At 45.0% G+C, this 26,074-nt stretch overlaps 2 protein-coding genes across 7 annotated transcripts in view; one reads left to right on the top strand and one right to left on the bottom strand.

The window, feature by feature from the left end:
* LOC310831093 (myosin-11) overlaps positions 1-26,074 on the top strand; it is a 1,553,087-nt gene that overhangs the window by 328,567 nt on the left and 1,198,446 nt on the right. The window lies entirely within an intron of this gene.
* The window catches only part of CLEC16A (C-type lectin domain containing 16A), a 96,838-nt gene that overhangs the window by 52,823 nt on the left and 17,941 nt on the right, over positions 1-26,074 (bottom strand). For all 6 annotated transcript variants that reach the window (XR_014557765.1, XR_014557766.1, XM_083711353.1 and 3 more), the window contains exons 7-17: positions 23,365-23,539; positions 20,870-20,923; positions 19,318-19,431; positions 13,771-13,981; positions 12,566-12,671; positions 11,866-11,966; positions 8,814-8,936; positions 6,244-6,353; positions 4,700-4,744; positions 3,675-3,725; positions 2,785-2,913 (exon numbers count right to left, since the gene is read on the bottom strand). Coding sequence is in view for 4 of the 6 variants with exons in the window: in XM_083711353.1 (XP_083567479.1) it covers positions 2,785-2,913; positions 3,675-3,725; positions 4,700-4,744; positions 6,244-6,353; positions 8,814-8,936; positions 11,866-11,966; positions 12,566-12,671; positions 13,771-13,981; positions 19,318-19,431; positions 20,870-20,923; positions 23,365-23,539 (1,219 nt within the window). In the remaining 2 variants the exon portion in view is untranslated. The remainder of the gene's footprint in view (positions 1-2,784; positions 2,914-3,674; positions 3,726-4,699; positions 4,745-6,243; positions 6,354-8,813; positions 8,937-11,865; positions 11,967-12,565; positions 12,672-13,770; positions 13,982-19,317; positions 19,432-20,869; positions 20,924-23,364; positions 23,540-26,074) is intronic.

Below are 26,074 nucleotides of genomic sequence, written 5' to 3' on the forward strand. Positions count from 1 at the left end.
ACAACATCATACATGTGAGAGGCAAAGTAAGGATGTGGCTCCATTGGAACAATTGGATGAGCTTCCAGTTGTTCCCTAGGCAGGTGGGGCTTGCTGATAGCAACACAGATCTTAATGCCACTGTACAACCTATGGGGAGCAATGGGATTCCTGACCACCATCCAGTTTCCCCCTCCCCCTCTAACGTTTACAAGAATCATGGGGGCACTTCTGCTATCCCATCTTAGACAAGGCCCTGCCAGGTGAAGGCTAATGGAGAATGGAGAATCACTCCTTATTCTGGCTTTGTTGTACTGGAAATAAATATTTCTTTTTAGCTGCCCTAGCAGTGGAAGAGGAGGAGGCAAATAATCACCCAATGGTGATTTTATCTGGCCAAAAAGGAGGCTTACTTGAAGGGTCTGCTGAAGGGACCCAATACAGGGACTCTGGGGAATATCTTTAACTATGAGTAGGTTCCCTATCTTTTGCAGGAGAGTGTAGTTTTTTATGCTTTCTGTATCCAGATAATATATAGGGCTCTGAAAATCAACAGCAGTATCTAGAACTGGCTTGGAAATTCATTGGCAGCCAGTGAACCTGTTTGTTTGTTTTCTTTAATTGAACCTTGTTTTTTCTGCAGCTAAGAGGCCTGGCGGTTGCCTCTGAAACCAATTCTAGTTTCCGAGAACCTTCTGGTGAAAGCCTCGCATCATAAATTGAGCCTGAATAACCTCGGCCAGGCTCATTTTTACTTAGGAAAGGGGGCAGCCTGAGCATTCACCTGTGTTAGTCAAAGCAATAAGCCCTAAAGGGCTCTACAAGAAGGAAGTGGTTTGTGGCTTTCTATAGACAAAATGCATATATATATATATATATATATATATATATATATATATATATATATATAATATTTAAAAGAGAAATGAATCCTTGGAATGCAACCTTTGTTTTTAAGAACAAAATTTGGGCATGAAGAGGAAGGCAACCACCACCACTTGTTTCTGCAGAGAGATGACAGAAAGCTTCAAACAGCTGGTCTAGCTTCCCCTGCTTTAAAAGATAAGCGCATTAGCTTTGGAAATCAGGATGGAATGGCCCAAGGCTCACACAGAAGAAGAAAAAAAGTGTTTCTGAACTTCAGAAAACAACTCTGCTAGCTAATCAGAAGTGCCTCAAAAGGAATCAAAGTTCTGTTCTAAGAATAAGGGTCCCTGGGTTTCCAAGAAGTTCAAGCAAACGAGATAAGAGATACATCCTGTGTCTCGAAGTGACAAGGCAGAATAAACAGAAGAGCTTAGAAAGGCCGTCTCGATTGCTGGTATTTCCAAGAATGTTCTCAAGACCAAAAAGAAAAAAAAGATGTTGTCGCTAATTCATTTCTTCCTCCCCGAAGATACAGCAATTCTATGTACGCTGAAAGGATGAAAGCGGCCTAAACTGGAGTGTGCCATCAATACAACGGAAGTAAGCATATCTATGTGGTATTCTGTTTTCTGCAGAAAATGAAACAAATCAATTTCCTAGCTAGAGCTCCAAACGGAAGGTTATTTGAGTACAGGTTGTTCAGCTCACCAGGAGCCTCACAGTCAGAAGAACATGGTTTGCTGATCCAGCAAACACCTTAAGAAACAAACAAACCCTACTAGGACAAACAGAAGAGTTTTCTTTTTCAGAGCATCTCCAGATCCTCCCTTCGCTTCTGGCGATGTTATCAGAGAGGTGTCAAGACGCAACTGGAAAATGTAAATGGTGTGCTTAACTAGTCTGTTGTGCAAAGAGCAACACGGGACCTCTCTAAAGAACTCTAGGTGGTGGTGGGGACACCTCTGTAACTCTCTAGCTTATTGTTTATTTAGGGCCTGACTGCACCGAGAAGTCAAATGCCAGCAATCACCAACCCAAACACACAGCCATGTCAGAACAGCTGGATGTGTTGCTCCCAAATTTTGTAGCAAATGTGGGGCTTTCTAGGAGAGTAAGAAGTGTAGCTTTCTTTTCTCCCTTCTGGTTGATCAACAGGACTCCATGGCATGGCAGCGACTAATGCTACCAACACTCTCTTAGCTCTTTCCCAGCCAAGCCTTGCAAAAAACACAACAAAACTGCTGGGGGAAAAAGAACACAGGCTTGCTGCCTTGATCCTGTCCCCATGGCAGCTTCTACAGGAAAAAGGATGCCAAGGGCAGTACAGCCACAGTCCTTTCTGCCCTATGCCAGCTCTTAAGAGGATAGGCTGGAAAGCAGAGGTGACAAACAAACCCCTGTGTTGCAAAGAGAACGTCAGCAATGTCTAGGCAACACGATGACCATGTACATATTCAATAGACAATCTTTTATAGAATTCCTTCAAACCATAACAAGTCCAAAATGAAATCTTTAGTCTAAAAGTCTCTGAAAATCTTTAAATGAAGCGAGGTACCAGACTTTGTACGATGAAAGACAAGCTGTGAAGCTTTGTGTATTCAGCCAATATGATGTCCAACACTGAACAGTGATTCCGGATATTGACTACTCTTTCGTAGTATTCTTCATTATTACATGAGCACTGTACCACAGCATTTGATATTTTCATTTACATATATTCATTCGAAATAAGGTGGGTTTATGAAGCAATTATATATCCTCCCACCACACTGAAGAAGAATTCTACGAAACAGTAGTCACCTGGGCTGATGGGAACTGCAGCCCCAGACACCTGAAGGGCACCAGATTGGAGAAGGCTTCTGTACACACCCACATCTCTGAGCACATTTGAGGGAGGGAAAGGGGGATAAAAATGTACTGAATTTTAAAAAAACTCACCCTCCGCGTTCTTTCCACATCTCCGCAGGGCAGCCTCTTCACAAAGTCAATCCCAGTGAGAGGGGTTCCTGTTGGCGGCAGCAGAATGGAGGCATCCATCATCAAGTACTCGACATTCATGGGCTTAAGCTGGGAAAGGAATTTCACACTTAACATGTGACATAAACCCAAGCGCAACCTTAAAATCAACTGTACCTTTAATACTATTTCCCCACCCTCTTCCTGCCGAAAGGTTGTTAAAATAATAATAGTTAAAAAGTAGCTAACTATTAAAATAATTCCAGTTACAGATAGGTAGCCGTGTTGGTCTGCCATAGTCAAAACAAAATAAAAAAATTCCTTCCAGTAGCACCTTAAAGACCAACTAAGTTAGTTCTTGGTATGAGCTTTCGTGTGCATGCACGATATCTGAAGTGCATGCATGGTATCTGAAGAAGTGTGCATGCACACGAAAGCTCATACCAAGAACTAACTTAGTTGGTCTTTAAGGTGCTACTGGAAGGAATTTTTTTATTTTATTAAAATAATAATAGTTAAAAACTAGCTAACTATACTATGTCAGATAACCAAAAATGGTGTACATGGAACTTTTCCATCTTGTAAAGCCTGTTAGGTCAGACCAAATGATAATTTGCCATATTTACCACTGTGCTGATATTCCATGCCTTGTCTAAGACGTTGTTATGCATGATAAGCAAATGCTGGGGAATCTTGATAACCTCACACATTATAAATCTATGAGTTCTGAGTATTTTAACATTTCTGCATGTGTCCACACACAATTATGGTTTAGCCTCTGGATTATTATTATTTTAAAGTGTGGTACTCTAAGATGAGACACGTTAACGTTCCGTTTTGCCATCCACACGGCCATCTCATGAATTACTTACAGTCATGCTTCTGTATTCATCTTCAAACATATCCAGAAAAATTTCTTCGCCCTGTAAAAGGAAACAAGAGGAATGCATTTGCCCCTCCATAAACATTCCCTCTGCTTCTCATTATACGATGGTCTTAAAACTTCCCACCTTTCCCACATTCTTCAAGGACCACTTTTGACCAAACTAGGAATGAAAAGAGCTACAGCTTCCCTTTATCTGGATAAGCTGTCAGCTGTTTATCTCCTCCTGTCAAGGCTGCGATTCCTAAACGCCTGGCGGGTGCCTTGCTTGATTTGCCTCTGGTGGAAAAACATGGCGCCTGGCCTTAATTCAACAAAAACAGCTTTGGAAATGGGTCATCGCCACAAAACGGCTTGAGTGCCTGGCAAAGAGGCCGTTTCTGCTGATCTTCCTGTTTATAAACTTCCAGACCTTTAAATAGGAAGTCAGCTAAGGGTCGACTCACACGCAAGGCAGCAGCAGCGGCAAAATGACCGCAATCATTGGCCGCCGCCACCAAAATAGGTAGGGTCTCGGGGGCCAGAAAAACTTAGCTGAAGGCAGCGGCAGCACTTCCGTTTTGTGCTCATAAACCAGTATAGTTTATGGTAGAAACCTGCTAGCAACTCTACTAGCATGAGGTGACTTCAAAGGCTACAGAGATGGTGTTGTTGACTGTATGTGGCTCATTGGTCCTCAGAATTGCCCACCCTTGGTCTAGATTGGGATAACTATCATGGTGCTCTGTAGGCCCTGATGAACTACAGCTCCCATTAGCACCAGGCAACATGGCCAATACCCAGTAATGATTGGAGTTGTAGTCCAACATTTTCTAGAGGAGTCCACCATGTTGGCTTTACCAGAGTCTGGTGAAAGCACCATGTAATTCCTGTCCAGTAAGTGATGTCTTAGGTGCTATTCTTATTAAGCTACGAAAAGGCAACCATGTACTTTAAAAGGTTCCCTGCTGGCTCCCTCTATCTTCCCCTGTATTCAGAAGTAAGGGAAACATGGAAAGCATGAGAATACTGTACCTTATAAAAACGCCGCACCAAGTGAACGCTTTCTTCTCTCGCGCCCTAGAAAGAAAAGGATACGGCTCAGTTCTACTTTGTGGCGGGCAGCTTTCAATAAGGCTTTAAAAGCAGCAAATGTCTTTCCCCAATACCATTGCTTCCCCCCTGGAAAGCCAGTTAAAAGAAAGAGAAGGACATCTCACGGCACTCTCCAGTGCAGGGGTGGCAAACTTGGTGGGGGCGGGATTCCCATCAGCCCTAGGCGGTGCAGCCAATGATCGGGATGACGAGAGTTGGTGTCCAACAAGATATGGAGGGCGCCATGTCTGCTACCCCTACCTGATGAGATGGGCAGGATCCAGACTGCTTCAGAAAGGTTCTAATGTGTTCAGCCCCCAACCTTTACGTGGGGGTTACGTTCCAAGGCACCACATGCATCAGTGAAATTGCATGTACCGTATTTTTCGCCCTATAGGGCGCACCTAGTTTTTTTTTTGGGGGGGGGATAAAGAATTTTTTTATAATTCCCCCCCCCAGCCCCCAGAACAGGCTCCTCAGCGCGCCCTAGGCTTCGGGATGCAGGCTGCTATCCGCAAGCCTAGAGAGCCCGACGGGAACTCCCACGGGCTCCCAAGGCTTGCAGATAGCTTCCTGAAGCCTGGAGAGCGAGAGGGGTCAGTGCGCACCGACCCCTCTCGCTCTCCAGGCTTCAGCGAAAGCTTGCATTCGCCCCATAGGACGCACACACATTTCCCCTTCATTTTTGTAGGGGGAAAAGTGTGTCCTATAGGGCGAAAAATACGGTAATTGAAACACATCGAAAAAGCCTGCAAATACCCCGTTCTGCCCTTTTAGCAACATTTCAGTGACGTTTACATTTCTGAGTTTGGTGCGATGTGCGTACACACAGTTGCACACAGTTGGACATGGGTAAACAGGGGGGTTGCCCGTATTAAGAAGGAGGTGCTAACATGTACCAATAGCAACTGTAACCCAGTGACAGCCCACATATTGCTGTTCATACGTTGTGTCATTTTCATTTTAACTCTTTATTTGTGCTTTTGCCCTGTATTTTTATCTTGTGAACTTGTGATGAAGGGCGGTATAGAAATCTAATAAATACAATAAAATAAGTAAGTCCCAGGCTCAATCCCTAGCATCACTGATTAAATTTTCCCAGGACTGGGAAATTACCCCTTCCCTTCCCAAGACCATGATGAGACCAGAAAGACCAATTGAATGATGTGGAACAAAGCAGTCAGATTCGGCACATCCTGGTGACAGAGCTGTAGCAGTTTCTTCGACTCCTAACTCTTTGCTCTCAGTTCTGCTTGTACTAAGGCATGGATTCCAGCCCAATCAGACACTGGTTTAGAGAACAGCTAGCCAAAAAAAAAGTCTTAGATTTTTTAAAAAATGAACGTATTCTGGAAATTTCATTTCATCTTTTTCTATGTGTACTGCCTACTCATAAAGATGGACTGTTAGCAATCCGAGAAATTTTGACACTTACATACCAGCAGTTAAGAGGAAAAAGGTGTCCAAACCCCGCAAACACTCACCTCCAAACAGGCAAGGTGAACATCCTTTATAATTCTACCATGTTTGGACATCACCAGCTGCTTCAGTAGCAAGCAGCCAAGTTCCAATGTAGCCAGGCGAATTTTCCCATCTGTATGTTGGGCGGGGGGGGGGGGGAGGGGAGGAGGAGGGCAGGAAAAAGTTAGAGATTGTTGAGATCAAGTTGCTGACGTCTCAGCTTTACAGGCCAGCGCTTTAGCACCACTAGTCAAATTCAAGTATCTCAGCACTGTGGCATGTTTTGAGTACAAAATGCAAAACACTTCTTGCACTCAAACAAACACTGGAGCATGGAAAAGAACTGGGAAAGAACTGTTGTTTCTCTTCTGCAGTAGAGTGGAAGCCCATCCAGCTTAGTCCAAACAAAACCCAAACCCACAATTTGGCCAAAGCAGCCACGCTCTCTACAGATTAACAGAATGATTCACTGAATGATTACAACTAAGAACTTTTAACTCCACCTTCGCATTCTCCCCCCTCATCTCCCCCCCCCCCCCGTTGTACAGTGGAACCTTGGTTTTCAAACATAATCTGTTCCAGAAGGCTGTTCGACTTCCAAGACATTAGAAAACCAAGGATCAAAGGGCTGGCTGCAAAGTCAATGGGGGTGGGGGGGGGATGAAAAACGTGCCTCAGAAGCTGTTTGACTTCCAAGAGACTTTTGAAAACGGAAGCAATTACTTCTGGGTTTTCAGCGTTCGGGTTCTGAATTGTTCAGCTTCCGAGATGCTTGAAAACAGAGGTTCCACTGTACAGTCAAACCTAGGTTCTCGAACGGCTCCGTTTTGGAACGTTTCGGCTCCTGAAATACCAAAAACCTGGAAGTAAATGCTCCGGTTTTTGAATGTTTTTCGGAAGCCAAACGTCCGACGGGGCTTCTGTTTGAGTGCAGGAAGCTCCTGCAACCAATTGGAAGCCGCGCCTCGGTTGTTGAACTTTTTGGAAGCTGAACGGGCTTCCGGAACGGATTAACCGAGGTTTGGCTGTATCTCCTAAGACCACGAACCTGATGGTTGGGATTGGGACTGTCACAGATATTTATGAGCAGCTCCGAGAGCCTCTTTTAGCCAAATAATGTTGTTGTCATTATTATTAACAACAAGTGTTTACTTCAATTATTTAAATATTTTATATTGCCCCTTGCCGTTCTCAACCATTTTTAACGCAAGTAAAAGAGCAGCAGTTGAGGCAGCAGGTTTCAAACGCAAGTGAAAAGCACTGAGATACCTGGGCATATCAAAAGGGCTACGGTTCAGTTCCCACATAATGCTAGGCCAAACCACGCAAACACATGAATAAGCAGGAGAGGAGATCACGGCGGCTTTGCTCCTTCTCCAGTCCTTCTGCCGGTGCACTGCAGCGATCTAAGCCGTGGGCTGGCTTGACAGGCTCGTGGTTTGTCTCTCTTCCAAGCAAACCACGGAGCTGTAAGCCAGAAAGGCAAAAACCTCTGGTTACAGCTCAGAGTTTGTCTGGGGCAAGATGAACCGCCCACCACGTGTTCCCACTAAGCCATGGTTTGGTTTAGTGTTACATGTGAACCAGGTCAGCTTTTCATGACCTAATTGGAAGGGCATGAGATCAGAGCTCCCCCATGCGATGAAAGTTAGAAGCTTCGCTGGCAGAGGGGAGAGAGAATCTCATGTCCATGCTGAATATCAAGGCTCGGGGTTAGATTCATCACCTGCCTAGACAGTCCCATAACCTGTGCTTTGTGTATTGCAGGGGCAGCTACCCCCTGGCCCTCCAGCTGCTGATCATTGGCCACACTGGCTGAGGATAAAGGCAGCTGGAGTCTGGAAAGAGTTGGAGTGCAGCAGCTTACCCCTCTCCAACCTCTGGTGTGGTCCATGCTGTTAACAACAGTCTCAAAGCTGTATAAATCCCATGCCTGTATAAATTATGCAAATTTGCTGAACTTGCAAGATCTTTTCTTTTGCATAATTGTTTTCTGTTTTGGCAGCAGATAGCAAACGCCTCGTTGAAAAGACGCAAGGAAGAAAGGATCTGGGATGTCAGCATTGCCGCCTATTCCAAATTCTTTCTTGCTCAATACAGGACTTGGAGAAGCAATGAGACGTTTGCTGTAAGTGGCTGCACTGTATCTGGAATTGCTCCCCTTGAGCTCTGGTAGGATTCTGCCCGCAACATCCTCTGTTAAACAACTGGTCTCTTTACATTCCCACAAGAAGTCTTTGCCTCAAGAGGCTGAGAGTCAATGACTTCTTGTTCTCTGCTACTGCTGATGTGAGCTATGGTCATTGTTTGAAGATGTCTTTGGCGTTGGCTTGCTGCTTCATGCTTCCAGAGTCAAACACAGCTTCCGAGTTCCTGTCTTGAAAGCAAAGCAGGCTCTAGGCGTGTAAATTTGTCCTACAGGAGTCTTTGCCAACCTGCTGAGAGTTGTAGTTCTAAAATGCCTGGAGGGCAATAGGCCGACAATGGCTACCCTATAGCAAAAGCCCTTCTGGTCCACAAAGGAGGGTGCTTTGCATACTCTTGCTTTCAGCACTTGTTAGTACAAAAAAGAAGATTGACAAAAACCCTCTACCTGGCTGAGCGGCATAGTTCATTATCCTGATGAGCCTCTCAGCGAGCACGTGATTGTACGAGGTCTTCTCCTCAGCATCCAGTGCCGAGAGCTGAATTCTCTCCAGCGTGTCTGGCTCGATTCCTTTGAAGACAGAAAAAGTGTTTATTGCAGCTATGTGACAGTTTGCCAAAGCACACTTCCAAGGAACCAAGAAGCCAGTAATTAAGAAAGGCAGCCAGGCCTTGGGAAAGCACCAGTTTCCCAAGTTACCCACACATAGATTTTGAAAGGCGAGGAGGCAGTGAGAAACAAAAAGAGAAAAGCAATTGAAATCTTCCCAGCGCTCCCCATAAGTCTTTAGAGGCAGGAAATGCCCTGATCAACATCACCAATTCCACCACCCAACTGCACTGGAGATCTCCCTGGGATGTTTAGTTTACACGCTTTCTTGAGGCTTCCAACCCCTGATTTTGCAGGGTTGATAAGAGCAAAGCAAAATCTTGATAACAACCTTGGTAACCACTGCCGGGGTTACGAAACTGCCTTGATGGGCACTGCCTGGTCAGCAACTATTTTTAAAAGGAGAATGAGTGGATCAGGCCTCACCTGTCCCCCGCCAAGGTGGTATTTTAGTAAGCCAGATAACAGCAATAATAACACATCCCCCAAACTAAGCCTTGATCCCAGCAACAAACCCTAAAGAGTATCTCTGCACATTCTGCATCTGCCTATCGGCCACTTGCGACCAAGTGACAATGTGCGGGCACCAGGATGGCGCCTGACGTCTCCACCATCTGGAGGTGCATACCAGGGGATCCTTGGATCTTGACTGTAAAATCCTACCTGTTATATTTTATCTGCACAAACAGAATGAATTTCAGAACCCAAAAAGTCACCTTGAAAAATACGACTTTCGAGCAGTGTGGCCCCAAAATGGCAACGAGACATTCGGTTTTGCCAAGTGTAACCCTCGTTTAAGAAGCCATATGGCACCTAGCTTATATATCTGAGTTTCTAACACTGCTGGGGGCATAAGCACTGTTTCTTGTATTTATCTATTTTTAAAGTGAGAAGATAAGGGAGGGCAAACAGAAAAATGGGGATGGAGGCTGGAACCAGATCAGGAAAGGTGAGTGAGAAAGAAGCAGAAGACAGACAGACAGATAGATGTAACAGGGATAGGGGGTGTTGTGCAGAAGGCTGGGGTGAAAATTGAGTCCTGAGACCTAAAGAGGTTGACAACCATTGCAGCACAGCACGTAGGCATGCACAAATTTGGGGAATGGAGCTGACAGAAGGAACTACTGGCTTGTTTGTGCCTCCAAGTAATTTAAAGCCAGATAATATAGCAAGCTGTTCCTGTAACGCAGCAAGCCAATTTCTCAGAAGAGGCTGTCTCAAAATGCCGTCCTTGCTTGACAATGCATGGTACAGTAAGAACCTTTTGTAATATTTAAGCCCTGTGCACAAAAAGCTGGTTGTCGTAGTTATACATAGCCAAAGAAATCTTTCCGTCATGAAAGCAGGACAATTTGCTCCTCTCCATTTAATGCCTACCAATCCTGAACTCAACTGGCCAAGCATTGCCAGTAAAATCATTTTCAACCTACACTGCACAAATGAGGGACTGGCTGCTCCAATCTTAAGAACACCTATGAAGTGAAACTGATGTTTTATACATATGTTTATTTAAATAAAAATCAGGAGAGAGTCACCCACAAGAAAAGAGTATTACACTGTTCTGAAAATTCTACTGTTTTTTTCTGCAGCTTAACTACCACGATACTGTGTAAATAATATCCATGGGGAAAATGTAAGCAAGAACAGATTATGTCATAGATTCCCAGGGATTTTTAAAATCCAACATACACACAAAACCACTCTTCACCACACAAAAGCTTGGGACTTACCATGAATTCTAAAGCTAAAGTCTGGATTAGATCAAGCCAGCCCCTCCCCATCTGTGGAGGACAATACACAGCTCAGAAGACATGTGTTTTGCTGGCTGATTTTTGGATGCCAGCTTTCATTAGCCCCACCATGGCCAAAGCCTGGTGACAGAAGATAGAGTCCAACAAGGGTCCCCCATGGAAGCCAACCCTGTGGTTCCACAGCAGACGTCTCCAGTGAAAAAGGATCTCAGGTCATGATTGAGGAGTAAAAGGCCTCTCAAAGAGAAGCCGCCAGACCCAGAATGGAGAACCTGTGATACATTTAGTGTTGTGGGGACTACAACTCCCGTCATCCTTGGCCACAGAGCATACTGGCTGTGCCTGATGAGCATTTGGAAGTCCAAAGGCATTTAGAGGGCCGCAGACTCTCTATTACTGGCCTAGAGAGTACTGAGCTAGATGGATCCGTGGGTTTGACTCGACAGTATGTGGTTTCAGGTGTTCAGGACACTCTACATTGTCTGCAAAATGCTGATGACACACAGCTCTACTTATCCTTTACGCCTGCAGGTGTGGCAGTGGAGGTGCTGAACCGTTATCTTGCCTCGGTAATGGACTGGATGAGAGCCAACAAACTAAAGCTCAATCCAGATAAGGCTGAGGCACTGTTAGTGGCGAGGTTACACCCCCTCTAAAAAGTGGCAGGAGTGCTCCTGGATCCTTTGCTGTCCCCTCAAGGCCCAAGTGGCCTCAGCGGTGCAGAGTGCCTTCCATCAGCTTGGGCTGGTGGCCCAGCTGCACTCCTATTTGGACAGAGATAGACTAACTTGTCCTATGCTCTAGTAACATTGAGGTTAGATAACTGCAATGTTGGGCTGCCTCTGAAGATGGTTCAGAAACTTCAGCTGGTGCAGAATTCAGCGGCCAGCTTGCTCACCGGGGCAAGACGGGTTGAGCCTATTACATCAATCCTGGCCCAACTGCACTGGCTGCCAATCAGTTTCCAAGACCAATTCAAAGTGCCATCTTTAACCAATTCTTCATGATCAAACCCAGATCATGAGCTTTTTACAACACCCCTGAAAAAGCTGGCCTACAGTTCCAATCACACCCCAAGGGTTGGCCATGCTGGCAAGAGCTGATGGAAGTTGAAACCCCACTCTTGGGCTCAATCTTACCTTTGTTATGAGACATGGCGTACAGGAGGCACAGCACAAAGAGAGCGTAGTAATCAAATTCAGCACATTCCAGGGCATTATACACCATCTCAAGGAAAGGCCTGGAAGAAAGGGGGTGATGAGTGTTTGGGGGGGGGGGAAGACTCCAGCAGCCATGTATCAGGACCCTAAAGGTAAAGGTAAAGGGACCCCTGACCGTTAGGTTCAGTCGCAGATGACTCTGGGGTTGCAGCGCTCATCTTGCTTTACTGGCCGAGGGAGCTGGTGTACAGCTTCCGGGTAATTATAACTAAAGCACACCCTCAATGTACACAATGCTTTTACAAAGGGCGAGAGGAGAGGTTCCCCACTCCATAGATTTCCCAGGAAGGGGGCTGAACTGCTCCATTCAGAGACTCAGGAGCGTCGCTTAACACCACCAGGCTGCTTAAATGCAAGAGGCAGCACTTCAAACTAGAAGGTGTGCTGGACATTACGTGGGCCTGAAGTTGGCCTTCAGCTGCAGCACTAGCTAAAATAGCGGCTTGGCAGAGAGAAGGAAAAGCAGGAAAGATAATTAGAAGTGGTACTCCAACTCCCATCAGCCCCAGCCAGAATGGCCCAGAGTGAGAGATGGTGGAAGCTGGGCATCCCAACATCATTTGGAGAACCTAGTGTTCAAGTAGGAGCTTGGCTGACAGTGCCAAATCTCCCCCCGTACCTGTTCCAGTTTGACATTTCGGAAGCGGCTGCGCTCTTTTCCTCATCCGTGATGTTTTGCTCAGTGACAGACAACTGGCATCGGTCCATGATGACCATCTCAATTTCTGCAGAGAAACAGCAGCTCATTTAGAAACATTTCTAGGGAGATTGTACTTGTTAGAGGGTGCAGGGGTAGTCAGAAGTTAATGGCTTATCTATTGCCCATTGGAATTCTTGCAAAGGCTGCTGGTCTGATAATGCTTTTCTTGAGAAAGAGCACTCAGGATCACTTAAGAACAGAGTTGTTACATCTTAACAGTGAAGAGGTCCTATTAACTACTGATTTATAAACTTAACACATGATGATGGCTCACAGGGATTCTAGGTTTTTTTAATAAAAGAGAGGAGGGGTAGACAGAAGGAAAGTAGACCATGTACAACGTCACTTCACCTTACATAGAGGTACAGAAAAAAAAAGGTGAATTGTATGTTACCTTTTATAGCTCTGCAAGAGTGTTCCAACTCAGGGGATTCACAAAAGTGTTACAAGCAATAAACATTGGGTGCTTGAGGCAGAATTCCATATTGAGCATTGGTCACAAGGCAATCCATCATAGAACTGGAAGGGACCACAAGGGGCATCTAGTCCAAGCCCCTGCAATGCAGGAATCTTTTGCCCAACATGGGGCTTGAACCCACAACCTTGAGATCAAAAGTCATATGCTCTACCAACTGAGCTACCAAGGCGCATTCCCTTTATTAGGGTCAACTGACAGTATTTAGGTCATGAGACAAAATAATAGGGAGTTAACAAACCCAGAATTAACCAAATGTGGGAAACAAGTTCTGTTCTCCAAATGAGAATCATCCATTGCAAATCAAGCCACACAATGTATCTCCAATGTGCACAAGATAAGAAGAAGAAGAAGAAGAGTTTGGATTTGATATCCCGCCTTTCACTCCCTTTAAGGAGTCTCGAAGCGGCTAACATTCTCCTTTCCCTTCCTCCCCCACAACAAACACTCTGTGAGGTGAGTGGGGCTGAGAGACTTCAGAGAAGTGTGACTGGCCCAAGGTCACCCAGCAGCTGCATGTGGAGGAGCCGAGACGCGAACCCGGTTACCCAAGATTACGAGACTACCGCTCTTAACCACTACACCACACTGGCTCTCAGTAGGAATTGGTGAATTACTGGTTGTGGTTTTCATTTACTGGCATGCTTACCTTCGCTCTCCCCAGTGGGCTTGATGCCTTTGGACAGGCCCTCTGTGCCTTCTTGGGCGTCTTCTGGCCCCCTCTCTTCCTCTTCATCCTCTCCAACATTCTTATAATTAGGCCTCTTCTGCAGCCTCTTCTTGCCCTTATGCTTATTAATTTCCAGGGATCTCTCTAAGGTCTCCGTAGGTTTAATGAAGCATCTGATGCCAGTCTTGAGCTAAAATGTTTGACAAAGGTAAGCGTTACTCTTTAGCAGGGGGGCAAAGCAACTCCAGGTGTTTCCTTACAGAGCCACACAGCAACATGTAAGCGGCCCAACTTCGGCTTGGGGAAAACCATTACCATGCCAGAATTCGCACTGTGGACACATCCAGGCTGCCATTATTTCTGGGTGGAGATCAATCACATACCAGCAAATTCAGGTGGAATGCTTAAAAGCTGATTGGGAGGTTTTGAGCAACAAACCTGCTTCCCCTAAATAGCAGACTTGTGTGATAGGGAAAGTTACAGAAAAATGCACTGGGAAATGTGCTATAACTCTAACACGACGTCATCTAGCCGCCCTGCAAGCACATCAGAATGAATGCTCAATGAACAGGTCATCTGGAAACATCCTGTGTCTAGAACTTCAACTGGAACCATAAAAGGTTTCCTAGTCCAAAACAGCGAGGTGTGATAGCACTTAGGCGACTCGCTCCCTACCTGAAGCATGGAGTCAAGTAAGGGTTAGCCCATTGCTTCATTCCATTCAACGTCTAAAGGAGTAACTGGTATTCAGAGATACACAGCCTCCAACACTGGGGGTAAAACATAGCCATTGTGGCTAGTAGCTACTGATAGCCTTACCCCTGGGCTCACGTGCTCCCCATTTGCTTTCTGTGAGTCTCAGCTTGTTAGGTGGTCCAGACTGGGGATTGTGATTAAGTTAGGCCAGTTTAACAAACCAGTTTCACAGCCCATGGTTTGAAGTTGGCTTGTTTTGAAACCAGCCAGAAAGCAAAGCTAAATGCAGCTGACTACCTCCTCCTATCTGCAGTTTAGCATGATGTTCAAATGCAGCTGGCGTTTCCCCTTAACCACGGCTGTGTTTTGCTTCAAGCAAAGTCTGAATTCCGCCTACAAAATGAATAGTGTACTTTAGTGGTACCTCGGGTTAAGAACTTAATTCATTCCGAAGATCCGTTCTTAACCTGAAACTGTTCTTAACCTGAAGCACTTTAGCTAATGGGGCTCCCCACTGCTGCTTCCACGCCACCACCACACAATTTCTGTTCTCATCCTGAAGCAAAGTTCTTAACCCGAGGTATTATTTCTGGGTAAGCGGAGTCTGTAACCTGAAGCGTATGTAACCTGAAGTGTCTGTAACCCAAGGTACCACTGTATAACCAAAACATGCATTTTTAACATTTGGGCTGGGACGCCTGCTAGGAAAATAAGAAATCAAACCATGCTAGGTAAGTACCACCTCTAGGTTACAGGAAGGAGAGAAAGTAGGCTAAGCAGAAAGCAGCAGGAACCAGCCACATCCGATTCGGGCAGGAAGCAAGTGGAAACCATTCTGACAGGAAGGAAGGTAAGTGCCGAATGTGACTTCTGCCTCACGTCATGCGGTGTATATTGTGAAGGCACGTGACTCACTGACCCAAGACAACCGCAAGGCAGCGAGACCACCCCATTGTGCCACCTCCCCTTGCTGGGAACACACACTTCTCAGGTTTCTGAAACATCTCATAACAAGGCAAGCACGCTCCTCTGTAACACCTGAACACTTCAAGCAAAACTAGAAAACAGTTATTGCTGCTCTGAAGAAGAAAAATAAAGAGCTAGTTGTGGGTGCAATTCACCAAGCTTCCACCTGACTGAAATACATATGCAGTTTTTAAAAAATGTTGTTGCATGCATGAGTTCTGTTTTTTCTACAGACATCTGCTGCTCAATCTCACTGGCAGCGGTTTTCCAGCATCACAAATAAAATTCCTACTCCAAATTTCCTTAACTGGAGTTGAACATGGGGCTTTCTACACACCAGTGTGCTCTACCACTGAGCTATGCGAATTACTACGAAATAAAATGTGTGCATCTATTCATAGGGATAAATAGTGGCTCTCAAGCTGCTCCTGTGAAGTGTAAAAAAACAGGGGGAAAGAAGGGTGCATGCAAAAGTTGCCAGGTTCAATCCTATCACATCTCCAAGTCAAAGACTTTAGCCTAGAACCCTGGAGAGCCACACCCTGTACATGTAAATAATACTGAGCCAGAAGGACCAATAGTCTGACTCAGTGTAAGGCAGCTTCCAGGTGACAATAATAATAATAGTAATAATAAAAATAAAAATATAATAATAAAATTAATTTAATAATAATAATAATAATAATAATAATAATAATAATAATAATAATAATAATTTCTTATTTATACCCCGCCCATCTGGCTGGGCTTCCCCAGCCACTCTGGGCGGCTTCCAACAAAATATTAAAATACAGTAATGCATCAAACATTAAAAATTCCTTCCAGTAGCACCTTAAAGACCAACTAAGTCAGTTCTTGGTATGAGCTTTCGTGTGCATGCACACTTCTTCAGATACACACCAAAACAATTTTTTTTTGTTTTGACTATGGCAGACCAACACGGCTACCTATCTGTAGCATCAAACATTAAAAGCTTCCCTAAACAGGGCTGCCTTCAGATGTCTTCTAAAAGTCTGGTAGTTGTTCTCTGACATCTGGTGGGAGGGCGTTCCGCGGGTGCCACTACCAAGAAGGCCCTCTGCCTGGTTCCCTGTAACTTGGGCTTCTTGCAGCGAGGGAACCGCCAAAAGGCCCTCGGCACTGAACCTCAGTGTCCAAGTAGAAAGATGGGGGTGGAGACGCTCCTTCAGATATACTGGACTGAAACGATTCTACCACTGGACTCAAAACTGTTATCACTACAAAGGATTCAAGAAGAAACCTCCACGAAGACACAGATGCAGTACTTGTTTTCCGCATTCCCTCTCATGTCCAGGCCCACTACGTATGGTGCTCAGACATCTTGCTTGTAAATGCCACTTGTACCCCCTTCACACTAACAGAAGACTCTCGGTAACACAGGGCTGGCTCCTTGCTTCTCTGCTCTCCCTTCCACCCCCTGTAGCTGCAGCAAGCTTTCTTACAGTGAGGAAGGCTCCATTTCATCCCACTGAATCAATGCCAAAAACTGCACAGCAGTCATCCTCTAGATGTTGCTTCATTCCAGCTCAGTTCAGCCCCAGCCAGCAGTCAAAAGTTATTGAGATGAAGGGAGCTGCAATCCAACAACATCTGGAGAGTCAGAGGTTCCCCACACCTGTTGCAGAGGTTTCACAACACACACATACACAAAATTAGCCAGGCCGTACTCTTTCTTCTGACAAGTTTCACTTATTTGGAGGCAAACAGCTTTTGGGGGGAGGTGGGGGCATCTGCTGTTGTTATTGTAAATTACCCAAACTTCAACCCTTGCAATCACAAAAAGAAGAGGGTGGGTCCTACAAATATACAGCTCAAGTGACAAGAGGTCTAGGTAAAGAGATGCATTTTCAGTATTCAATGAATACAGTGGAAGTGTGGAGGGAGTTGCACATCTTAGGGGCTGCCAAAAATAATACCCTCTGCTTGATCATACACACACCAAACATCTGAGGACAGTGCAGCTGCTGAGAGGTCCCCATCCATTGATCTTAACAGCCAACAGGGCCTGTAGGAAAGGAGGTGGTCTTTCAGATATTTGGGGCCTATGTCGTTTCATGCTTTAAGTATTATGTGAGCACCTTGAAATAGTCCCAGGGACTAACTCGAAAGCATTACAGCTGTTTTAAAATGGGGATCATGTGGGTTCTAAATGGAACCGTAGCTGGTAATCTGGCTGCAGCATTTTTGACCACCGAGTCACCTTCAAGGGCAGCCCCATGTAGAGTGCATGAGTACATTGCAACAATCTGTTCTGGATACTACATGATCATTGAAAACAGAGGCCAAGCCATCTCTGTGCAAAAGGGTCCAGATCGGGAAAGAGGAACTCTCAGCCACCTGAGCCTCCAGTGAACAATCTGGGGGTGGCCCCGAAGACCAGCTGAAGTTTCTGAGTCATCTTCAAAGGCGCCCACACAGTACTGAGTGTAACTGCAGTAATATGCAGTAAATGGGATACATCAGGGACAGCCAACTTCCAAGAGACTGCAATCTACTCACACAATTAAAAACTGGCAGTAGATCTACAACTACTCAGGTCTAAGTTGTTGAGCTTTTTTTACGGAGGAACATGGGTCCGTTTTTTTTGGGGGGGGGGGGGTTTCAGGTCAGAGTTGTTAAACTTTTTTTAGGGAGGGAAATTCCGTTTTTAGGGGGATCAGGGCGAAGGAATAAATAAATAAATAAATAAGGCATTCACCAAGAGATCATTAATGAAACAGTCAGCCTCGCAGCAAGAACTACGTCTTCCGGTATAGCGACCTAGAGGGCGGGAAGAGGCCAGATGGAGGAGCTAACAATCGACCGCAATCTACCAAAACCTCTCAGGGATCGACTGGTAGATCGCGATCAACCTGTTGGACATCCCTGGGCTCCATCATTTGTCTCTGCAGGGCCATAGCTTCACCCCTTCCAATTATGCACCAGGATATACAGAAAATATATATCAGAGAAATGAGTGAAGGACTTTATTGAAGCCCTGTGCTTAATAGTCCAACTTCACACCATTCCCACTCGCTGTCCTACAGCAGCAAGCGACTTTCTGTTTTGCTAAATGAAGGCTGTACTGCAGTCCTAGCCAACTCAGCACCTTCCAGACTGTGCTGGCTGAGGCCGATGGGCTCCACTGCCCTACTTAACAAACGCTGCTCAGTGCAAAATATAGTTCCCAGATTGTGAAGCAGGTACAGGGCACATCTTTTTTCATTTTCTTCTCTCGTCTCCTGATAGGAAACGGACATCCAGAATTAGCAATAGAACATTTCGGTTTTCTGAACGGTTACATTTACATAGAAAAACTAATTTTTTTAAAAAAGAAGAAGAAGACAATGTTTAGCCCTGCGTAACCTCCACCTTTTCCAACCACACACAGACGCAGTTCAAAATAAATCAATTAAAACAAAAAACCTCAAGCCCGAGAAAATTCTGCAAAACAGCTTTGGTGGAAGTAAAACTGCTGCAGCAGAAAAAGGCCACAAGCTTCTGACCACAGATTTCCTAGTAACAGAAGCCACTTGAAGAAAAATGGGCGAAACGTAGCATGAGGTAATGTGCTGCGAAGACAAGATTGTTTTCATGTGTAACAGTTATCTTCTTTTAATATTTCAGTTCACGTACAAGATCAGGTCAACATTCTCACATTTCCCCCCTTCTCTCTCGTTTTTAAACAGAACAAGGTATGCCAAACGCAAGTGGCCTGGCCACCTGTTACATACCACAAGCTGCAAAAATTAAGCAGCCCCCTCGCATGCTCAGATTCTTGCTAAGCAAAAACAGGTGCACAAACCCTGACCCAGGGCCCCCTGGGGTTGTGGATGCAAAGGTGCACGTGCTCCTTTCACTTACTGAACTCTTCTGGATGTCTTGCTCAGCTTTTGAAAAAAACACCGACAGGTCTCCGTTGAGAATAACTTCGGCCAGGGAATTGACCAGAGGTGCATGATGTATGATCAGGAAAACCTGAGAAGAGGCAGCAGCAGAAAAGCAGAATGTCAGGATGGAACCTACAAAGAAACTGCTGCCCACAGGACCCCAAGCAGCTTTCTGACAACATGTCTGGGTGGCCGCTATCACTCCCCTCAAGATCCATTTTTTGGGGTGCCAATTCCCATATGCAAAAAGAGCACAATGAAGTCCTGGGACAGGGCTGTGCAGGGTTGCAGATTTACTCTCCCTTTTTCTTTTTTTGAGAGGGCAGGGAGAGAAGTGTCACATATTTGAAGGCTTCTCCAAATCAATAATCCCCTGCAGTGGAAAGCTAGCACACCAGGAGAAGTCTTATTGGCAAGGTGGTAGCTTTCCATTAAAGTGGGTTGGGTGTTTCATGAATCATTCATATATATATATATATATATATATGCAGGTTTTGGTGTCCTCGGGTGTCTTCCCGTGTAAAAGTTGGGGTGTCTAGGCGACGTTTCGACGAGGTCTCACTCGTCATCTTCAGGCTGGTGCGACCAGCCTGAAGATGACGAGTGAGACCTCGTCGAAACGTCGCCTAGACACCCCAACTTTTACACGGGAAGACACCCGAGGACACCAAAACCTGCATTCCTGTACCCGTGAAAATCTACGAAAGCAAATATATATATATATATATATATATATATATATATACACACACACACACACACACACACACACACACACAAGAACCTATACTTAAATAACACACAACAGCAGAAAGACGCCCACAAAAAAACTGAATGAAAACTAAAATTAAGCAACACACATGAAGTACACATTTCGGTTGCTTCATTCACATTCCCTGGAAAAAAAATTGTTTTTGTTTTTGTTGCTTCCTACATTGCAGGGGGTTGGATGAGAAGATGCTCGGGTACCTTCCAACTCTACAATTTTATGATTCTATGATACTGGGGTGGTGGTGAAATTATTTAAAATATCTGTTCTATTTATAAGTTTCAGGGGAATGCCCTTGAGGTCATGTGATATTCTTACTTAAAAGCTAAATGCGTAGGAGTCATTTGAACATTGCTATTATCATTAAGATATGAAATCAGCTTTCAGCATGTAATTGAAAGTAATCTTTCTTGTTTGTCCACTAGCCTCCCCTGCAGTCTGTAGTGGCGCAGTCCTTTTTGGGCTGTTCCACAATGTTCTGTTTGCATGTTGGCTCCTTGGCAAAGCCTTTCCCAAGTAAATCCGGTCTTGCCATAACTGCTCTTCCCCTGCCTGCAAACTGTCCCCAAGTCTAGATCTCCCTGTCTATCTATCTGCTCACCCTTTTTCATCCATGGGATAATAATGGTAAATGTCCAAGGGATGACCAACTACATAGTTGTCATACGTATTATTGGTGCTACACTAAATCACATGCAAAATTACTGAAATTCTCAGCAATACCCCAAATACCAACTATGGATACTTAAAGACGTACTTGCGATAACAGATACAGAGAAACCTGGAGGCTGATTTTCGGACGTTCTCCACCCTAAGGAGCAAAGAGAAAAGTGGTGAGTGTGTTCAATTAACAGCTAGTATCAGTTTACAATGCAGAAATAAACACTTAAAAAAATATATATCTCCAAGTTGCCTTGGGGAAGCTTTGGACTACAATTCCCAGGTGTTTTGGACTATAACGCCCAGCCTTCAGCCACCACAACTCTCTCTCTCTGCCTCTAGGATGCAAATACTGTGCACAGATGCTGCACTCAACAGATTTGTCTCGGTTCATCTGAAAGATTGTGGCTGAGTGCTTCTCGTTAGGCTTAATTTAGCACATAGCTGGCTGCTTCAGACTATTTAGTGGGAAGCAGTGGCGTAGCGTGGGTTGTCAGCACCCGGGGCAAGGCAAGTAATTTGCGCCCCCTAACCCGTGGATTTGCACCCCCTAACCCGTGGATTTGCGCCCCCTAACCCTAACCCCCAGATGTTGCACCCGGTGTGGCCGCCCCCCCTGCACCCCCCACGCTACACCACTGGTGGGAAGCACAGCACGAGTGTGCAAGCCCACATTTGGTCCTTTGGGAGCACAGCCTGCCAGATCGCAAGCAGAATGAAGAACTACCTTATTGCTACCAGTGGCCAACCAGAGCTCACCAGGAAGCCCAGAGCTCACCCCCTCCCACAATGCTGTCTGCTCCTAGCATCTTTTATCCATAGCTAGACTGCACCTGAACATGGAAGTTCCATCTTGCTCTTAAAAAAATTCAGGCTTGCCCTGATGGAGCAAAACCACCATTTACCGAGTCCAGCATTCTGCTTCTATTATTGAAGGCTAGAGCCTCAGATTAAGATTGGGCAGACTTGGGCTCAAATAGTGAAATCCCCCGGGTAACAATGAAGCAGACCTCTCAGCCCAGTGGGATAATTAAAAAAAAGTGAAAACAAAAAAAATTCCTTCCAGTAGTACCTTAAAGACCAACTAAGTTAGTTCTTGGTATGAGCTTTCATGTGCATGCACACTTCTTCAGAAGTGTATCTGAAGAAGTGTGCATGCACACAAAAGCTCATACCAAGAACTAACTTAGTTGGTCTTTAAGGTGCTACTGGAAGGAATTTTTTTTGTTTTGACTATGGCAGACCAACACGGCTACCTATCTGTAACTAAAAAAAAGTGGGGAGAGAATCTTGATCCCCTTAGATGAGGGCTGTGGAACCTCCACTAGAGAAAGACAGGAAAAGTTGCCTTACAGTAAATCATACCAATCTAGTTCAGTATTGTCTGCACTGACTGGCAGCAGCTCTCCAAGGTTTCTCAGGCAAGGGTCCCAGCTCAGTCCTTCCTTGAGATGCCGGGGAATGAACTTGGGACCTTCTGTATATGAAGCATATCCTCTGCCACTGAGCTACGGCCCTTCGCCTCTTGATGGCATTGGATTGCAGCTCTCATCAACCCGGACCATAGCCCAAACAGTGATACCTCGGGTTAAGTACTTAATTTGTTCTGGAGGCCCATTCTTAACCTGAAATTGTTCTTAACCTGAAGCACCACTTTAGCTAATGGGGCCTCCTGCTGCCGCCGCGCCGCCGGAGCACGATTTCTGTACTCATCTTGAAGCAAAGTTTTTAACCCGAGGTGCTATTTCTGGGTTAGCGGAGCTGTAACCTGAAGCGTCTGTAACCCGAGGTACCACTGTACTAGCTGCTGGAAGTCCAAAAGCACCTGGGGGCAACAGGTGGCCTGCCCCAACATCAAAGACAGGACATTCATTTATTAAATGAAATTTCCAGCAGAAGCCAAAGAGATCCCTTCAGGAGGTACAGGTCAAGGTGATTGTCATTGACCCCCAGCATCCATAAATGCTGGGTGCATGCTATGAAGTCTATGGCAGACATACAGTTGCCCCTCTGGGGAATTAAAAGCCAGAGGCTCAGAAGAAGCAGGAAAATAACAACAACAAAGACACAGCGGTTTTATAAGAAACAGTCGACATCACCTTCCTAGCAGAGGCTTCCCAGGTATTTGCCCACAAAACAACAACATCCTCATCAGTGTGTGCTGCTGAAAAAACACCAGTGTTTCTTGGTAAAGGAGCAATCATGTCCTATCACTAATTCTGTCGCAACTGCTGCTCAGGGAAAATTGCAGATGGCTCCTAATCATTATTCCAAGAATCCATTTCTCCTTTATTTTCCTCTAAAAGCAAAAGGGTTCAAACAGGTTTCTTGTAAACAATGAGGTGATGTAACAGATATGAACCAGCAGCTCTTTCTCCAGAACAGTTACACAAGGCTAACTGTGCGAGGTTTAGCAAAGAAGAAGTAGAAAGTTTCAGTTATACCTTTAAAGCTAAGAGAAATGCTCTTTCAACAGAATTATTTCAGGCAGCCTTAAAGGTGCAACTGACAATTAAGTCCCTGTAACACTACTTTCAACGATTTTTGTCCTTTTGACACCCCTCAGTTGTTAAAAGATAGTTAATGCCTTACCTTATCTTGATTTACTAATGAATACACATAGAGAGGCAGGAAAAGGCTATTCAGCAGGTGGTCTGTGAGCACCTCATTTAAGAATTCACAGTTAATGATAAGGATATCGTTTAGGTAATGAAGATGGTCAAGGTGCTCGGCTACCAGGTCACTAAGCTTTCCCCTATTTCTGTGCCTGCAAAAGAGAGGGTCGATTGTAATAAAAACCTCTAAGTGGTTTGCAAAATAAAAACAGAACATTAGAATTATCAATAAAAGGCTGCTAAAAGCAGGTATTTAAAAACAGTCAAAAGCTAATTAGGATCATGAGACCAGGGCCCTGCAGGATCTGATTTCTTTCCACAGGGCCTGTAAGACAAGAGTTGTTCCATCTGGCCTTTGGCTTAGAATCAGTTTGATTCCCTCCCCCTCTTTCTTTTTCTTTTCTCCTCCTGTGAAGAGGCTGCATCCTAATGTTTTAATGTTGTATTTTAATCTTTTTAAATTGTATTTTAATTAACTTGTTTTTATTATTGGTCATTAGCCGCCCAGAGCCCAGTCTTGGCTGGGGAGGGTGGGGTATAAATACAAATTTATTATTATTATCAATTATCAGCTAAAAAGATAGGTGTTTTAATTCCGGCTTCTACATGTCCATATAGGTAAAGGTAAAGGTACCCCTGACCATTAGGTCCAGTCATGACCGACTCTGGGGTTGCGGCGCTCATCTCGCTCTATGGGCAGAGGGAGCCGGCGTTTGTCCGCAGACAGCTTCCGGGTCATGTGGCCAGCATGACTAAGCCACTTCTGGAGAACCAGAGCAGCGCACAGAAACGCCGTTTACCTTCCCGCTGGAGCAGTACCTATTTATCTACTTGTACTTTGACGTGCTTTCAAACTGCTAGGTTGGCAGGAGAAGACCGAGCAACGGGAGCTCACCCTGTCACGGGGATTCGAACCGCTGACCTTCTGATCAGGAAGTCCTAGGCTCTGTGGTTTAACCCACAGCGCCACCCGTGTCCCATATAGGCTTGCCTAAACAAAAATGTTTTTAGCAGGCATCAAAAAGAACACAGTGAAAGGGCCTGCCTGATGTCAATGAAGAATTCTGCTGCCTCTTCTCACCTCTACAACCCCCAACTCTCCTGCAAAGTTTTCCATATGAAGATTGTTTAGCGCTGGGGAGGAACTGTTCCTCCACAATCAGCAGAATTAAAAGTGCTCCCTTGGAGCCACCGCCATGCTTTCCTCATAAAAACCTATTGGTGCTCATCCCTACAGCTTATTCAGAAGTATATTTTTGCTCAGCAAAAGTTGAGCTCTTCCCATAAACTGTCCATTAAGTGGAAAGTCGATTCTTGCTCACTTACCATGCCTGTGACATGCCTGAACTGCCCCTTACTTAGAATCGTAGAATCACCGGGTTGGAAAGAACCCAGAGGCTCATTCAGTCCAACAAAATAAAAAGAAGATGACAGGGTCCCACACGACTTATTTCACAATTAGCAAGTATGCTGCTGGCTGTGCTTTTTATAACGCATTCCATAAGAATTTTAATGGGAGAACAAGAGATGGCTGGCTTGGACAAGTCCAAAAAAGATCTCGGTCAGCTTGACTGAAAGCTTTCAAAAATATTTGAGATGCAACAGGATCAAAGTGACTGTTGTGACCCCACCTATAATTGCAGCTGGTGGGAGCACAGGAACATCGGGAGCTCTCTTAATGCAAATCTTGAGTCTTGGCCCATCCAGCTCAGTCCTGTTTACACTGATTGCCAGTGGCTTTCCAGTGATTCAGCCCAAAGTCTTACTCAGCTGTGCTTGGAAGCGCCAGGAACTGAACATGGGACCTTCTGCATGCAAATAATACGCTTCTACCATTGAGTGACATCCCTTTCCTCATAAGCAGAGCTTCTCTGCAGCAGTTAATTGCCCCATGGCCAAAGGGCAAGGGCACAGAGCCTCTAGTAACCATGCAGAGGGCCAACAGCTGCTGGGAAGAGGTTGCACTCCCTAATTTCCAGCAGGAATATATATAATTCTGAGTCGGTGTCAGAGGGTGCTAGCTAGTGTATTGCTAGAACATTAAGGGAAATTCTGTCTATTTGGACAGAAGGAGGAGGGGGGGAAAAGGACCCCGCTAAATTTGAAACAATAAAACAGAAGCCGTTCAAAGCCATTAAGCTGAAATATAAATATAGAAAGGAACTAATAAGTGTGATAAATAATAGTGATAATAATTAATAAAAATGTCCCTATCCTCCTCCCTGTTCTACAAGAACAAAACTGAGACAAAGAAGGAGGAAGGCAGTTCCCACCACCTGGGCTGGTTATAATCAGGAAGGTAGGCTTTTAATTATTGTTCCTTATTGAAAGACTGAAAAGTACATAATTACAAGTGCATAGGGTAAAACAAGACACAAAAAGGCAGAATGAAAAGAAAAGAAATAGTACCTATGCAGGGGGGAAACAGAACAAAAAATAATTGTATACATTACCCCCACCTCCCCCCAAAAATACATAGTTGCAGTTAACCAGAAAGGTGGGCTTGGAGGAACAGAGATGGGGGCTGGTGGGGCAGTGCCACATTTGTCAAAATGGAATGGCCGCTAACACCAAGCTCCCTTCTCCCATTTCCTCCTGGGATTTTGGTTGTTTTTTTTTTTAATGCAGATGCCAATGCATGCAGATTTAATACAATGGACGAAGCTTCCTCAGATCGGGCGACATCA

Source organism: Podarcis gaigeae, assembly GCF_964106915.1.
Source record: "Podarcis gaigeae genome assembly, chromosome: 14".
Classification (NCBI taxonomy): Eukaryota; Metazoa; Chordata; class Lepidosauria; order Squamata; family Lacertidae; genus Podarcis; species Podarcis gaigeae.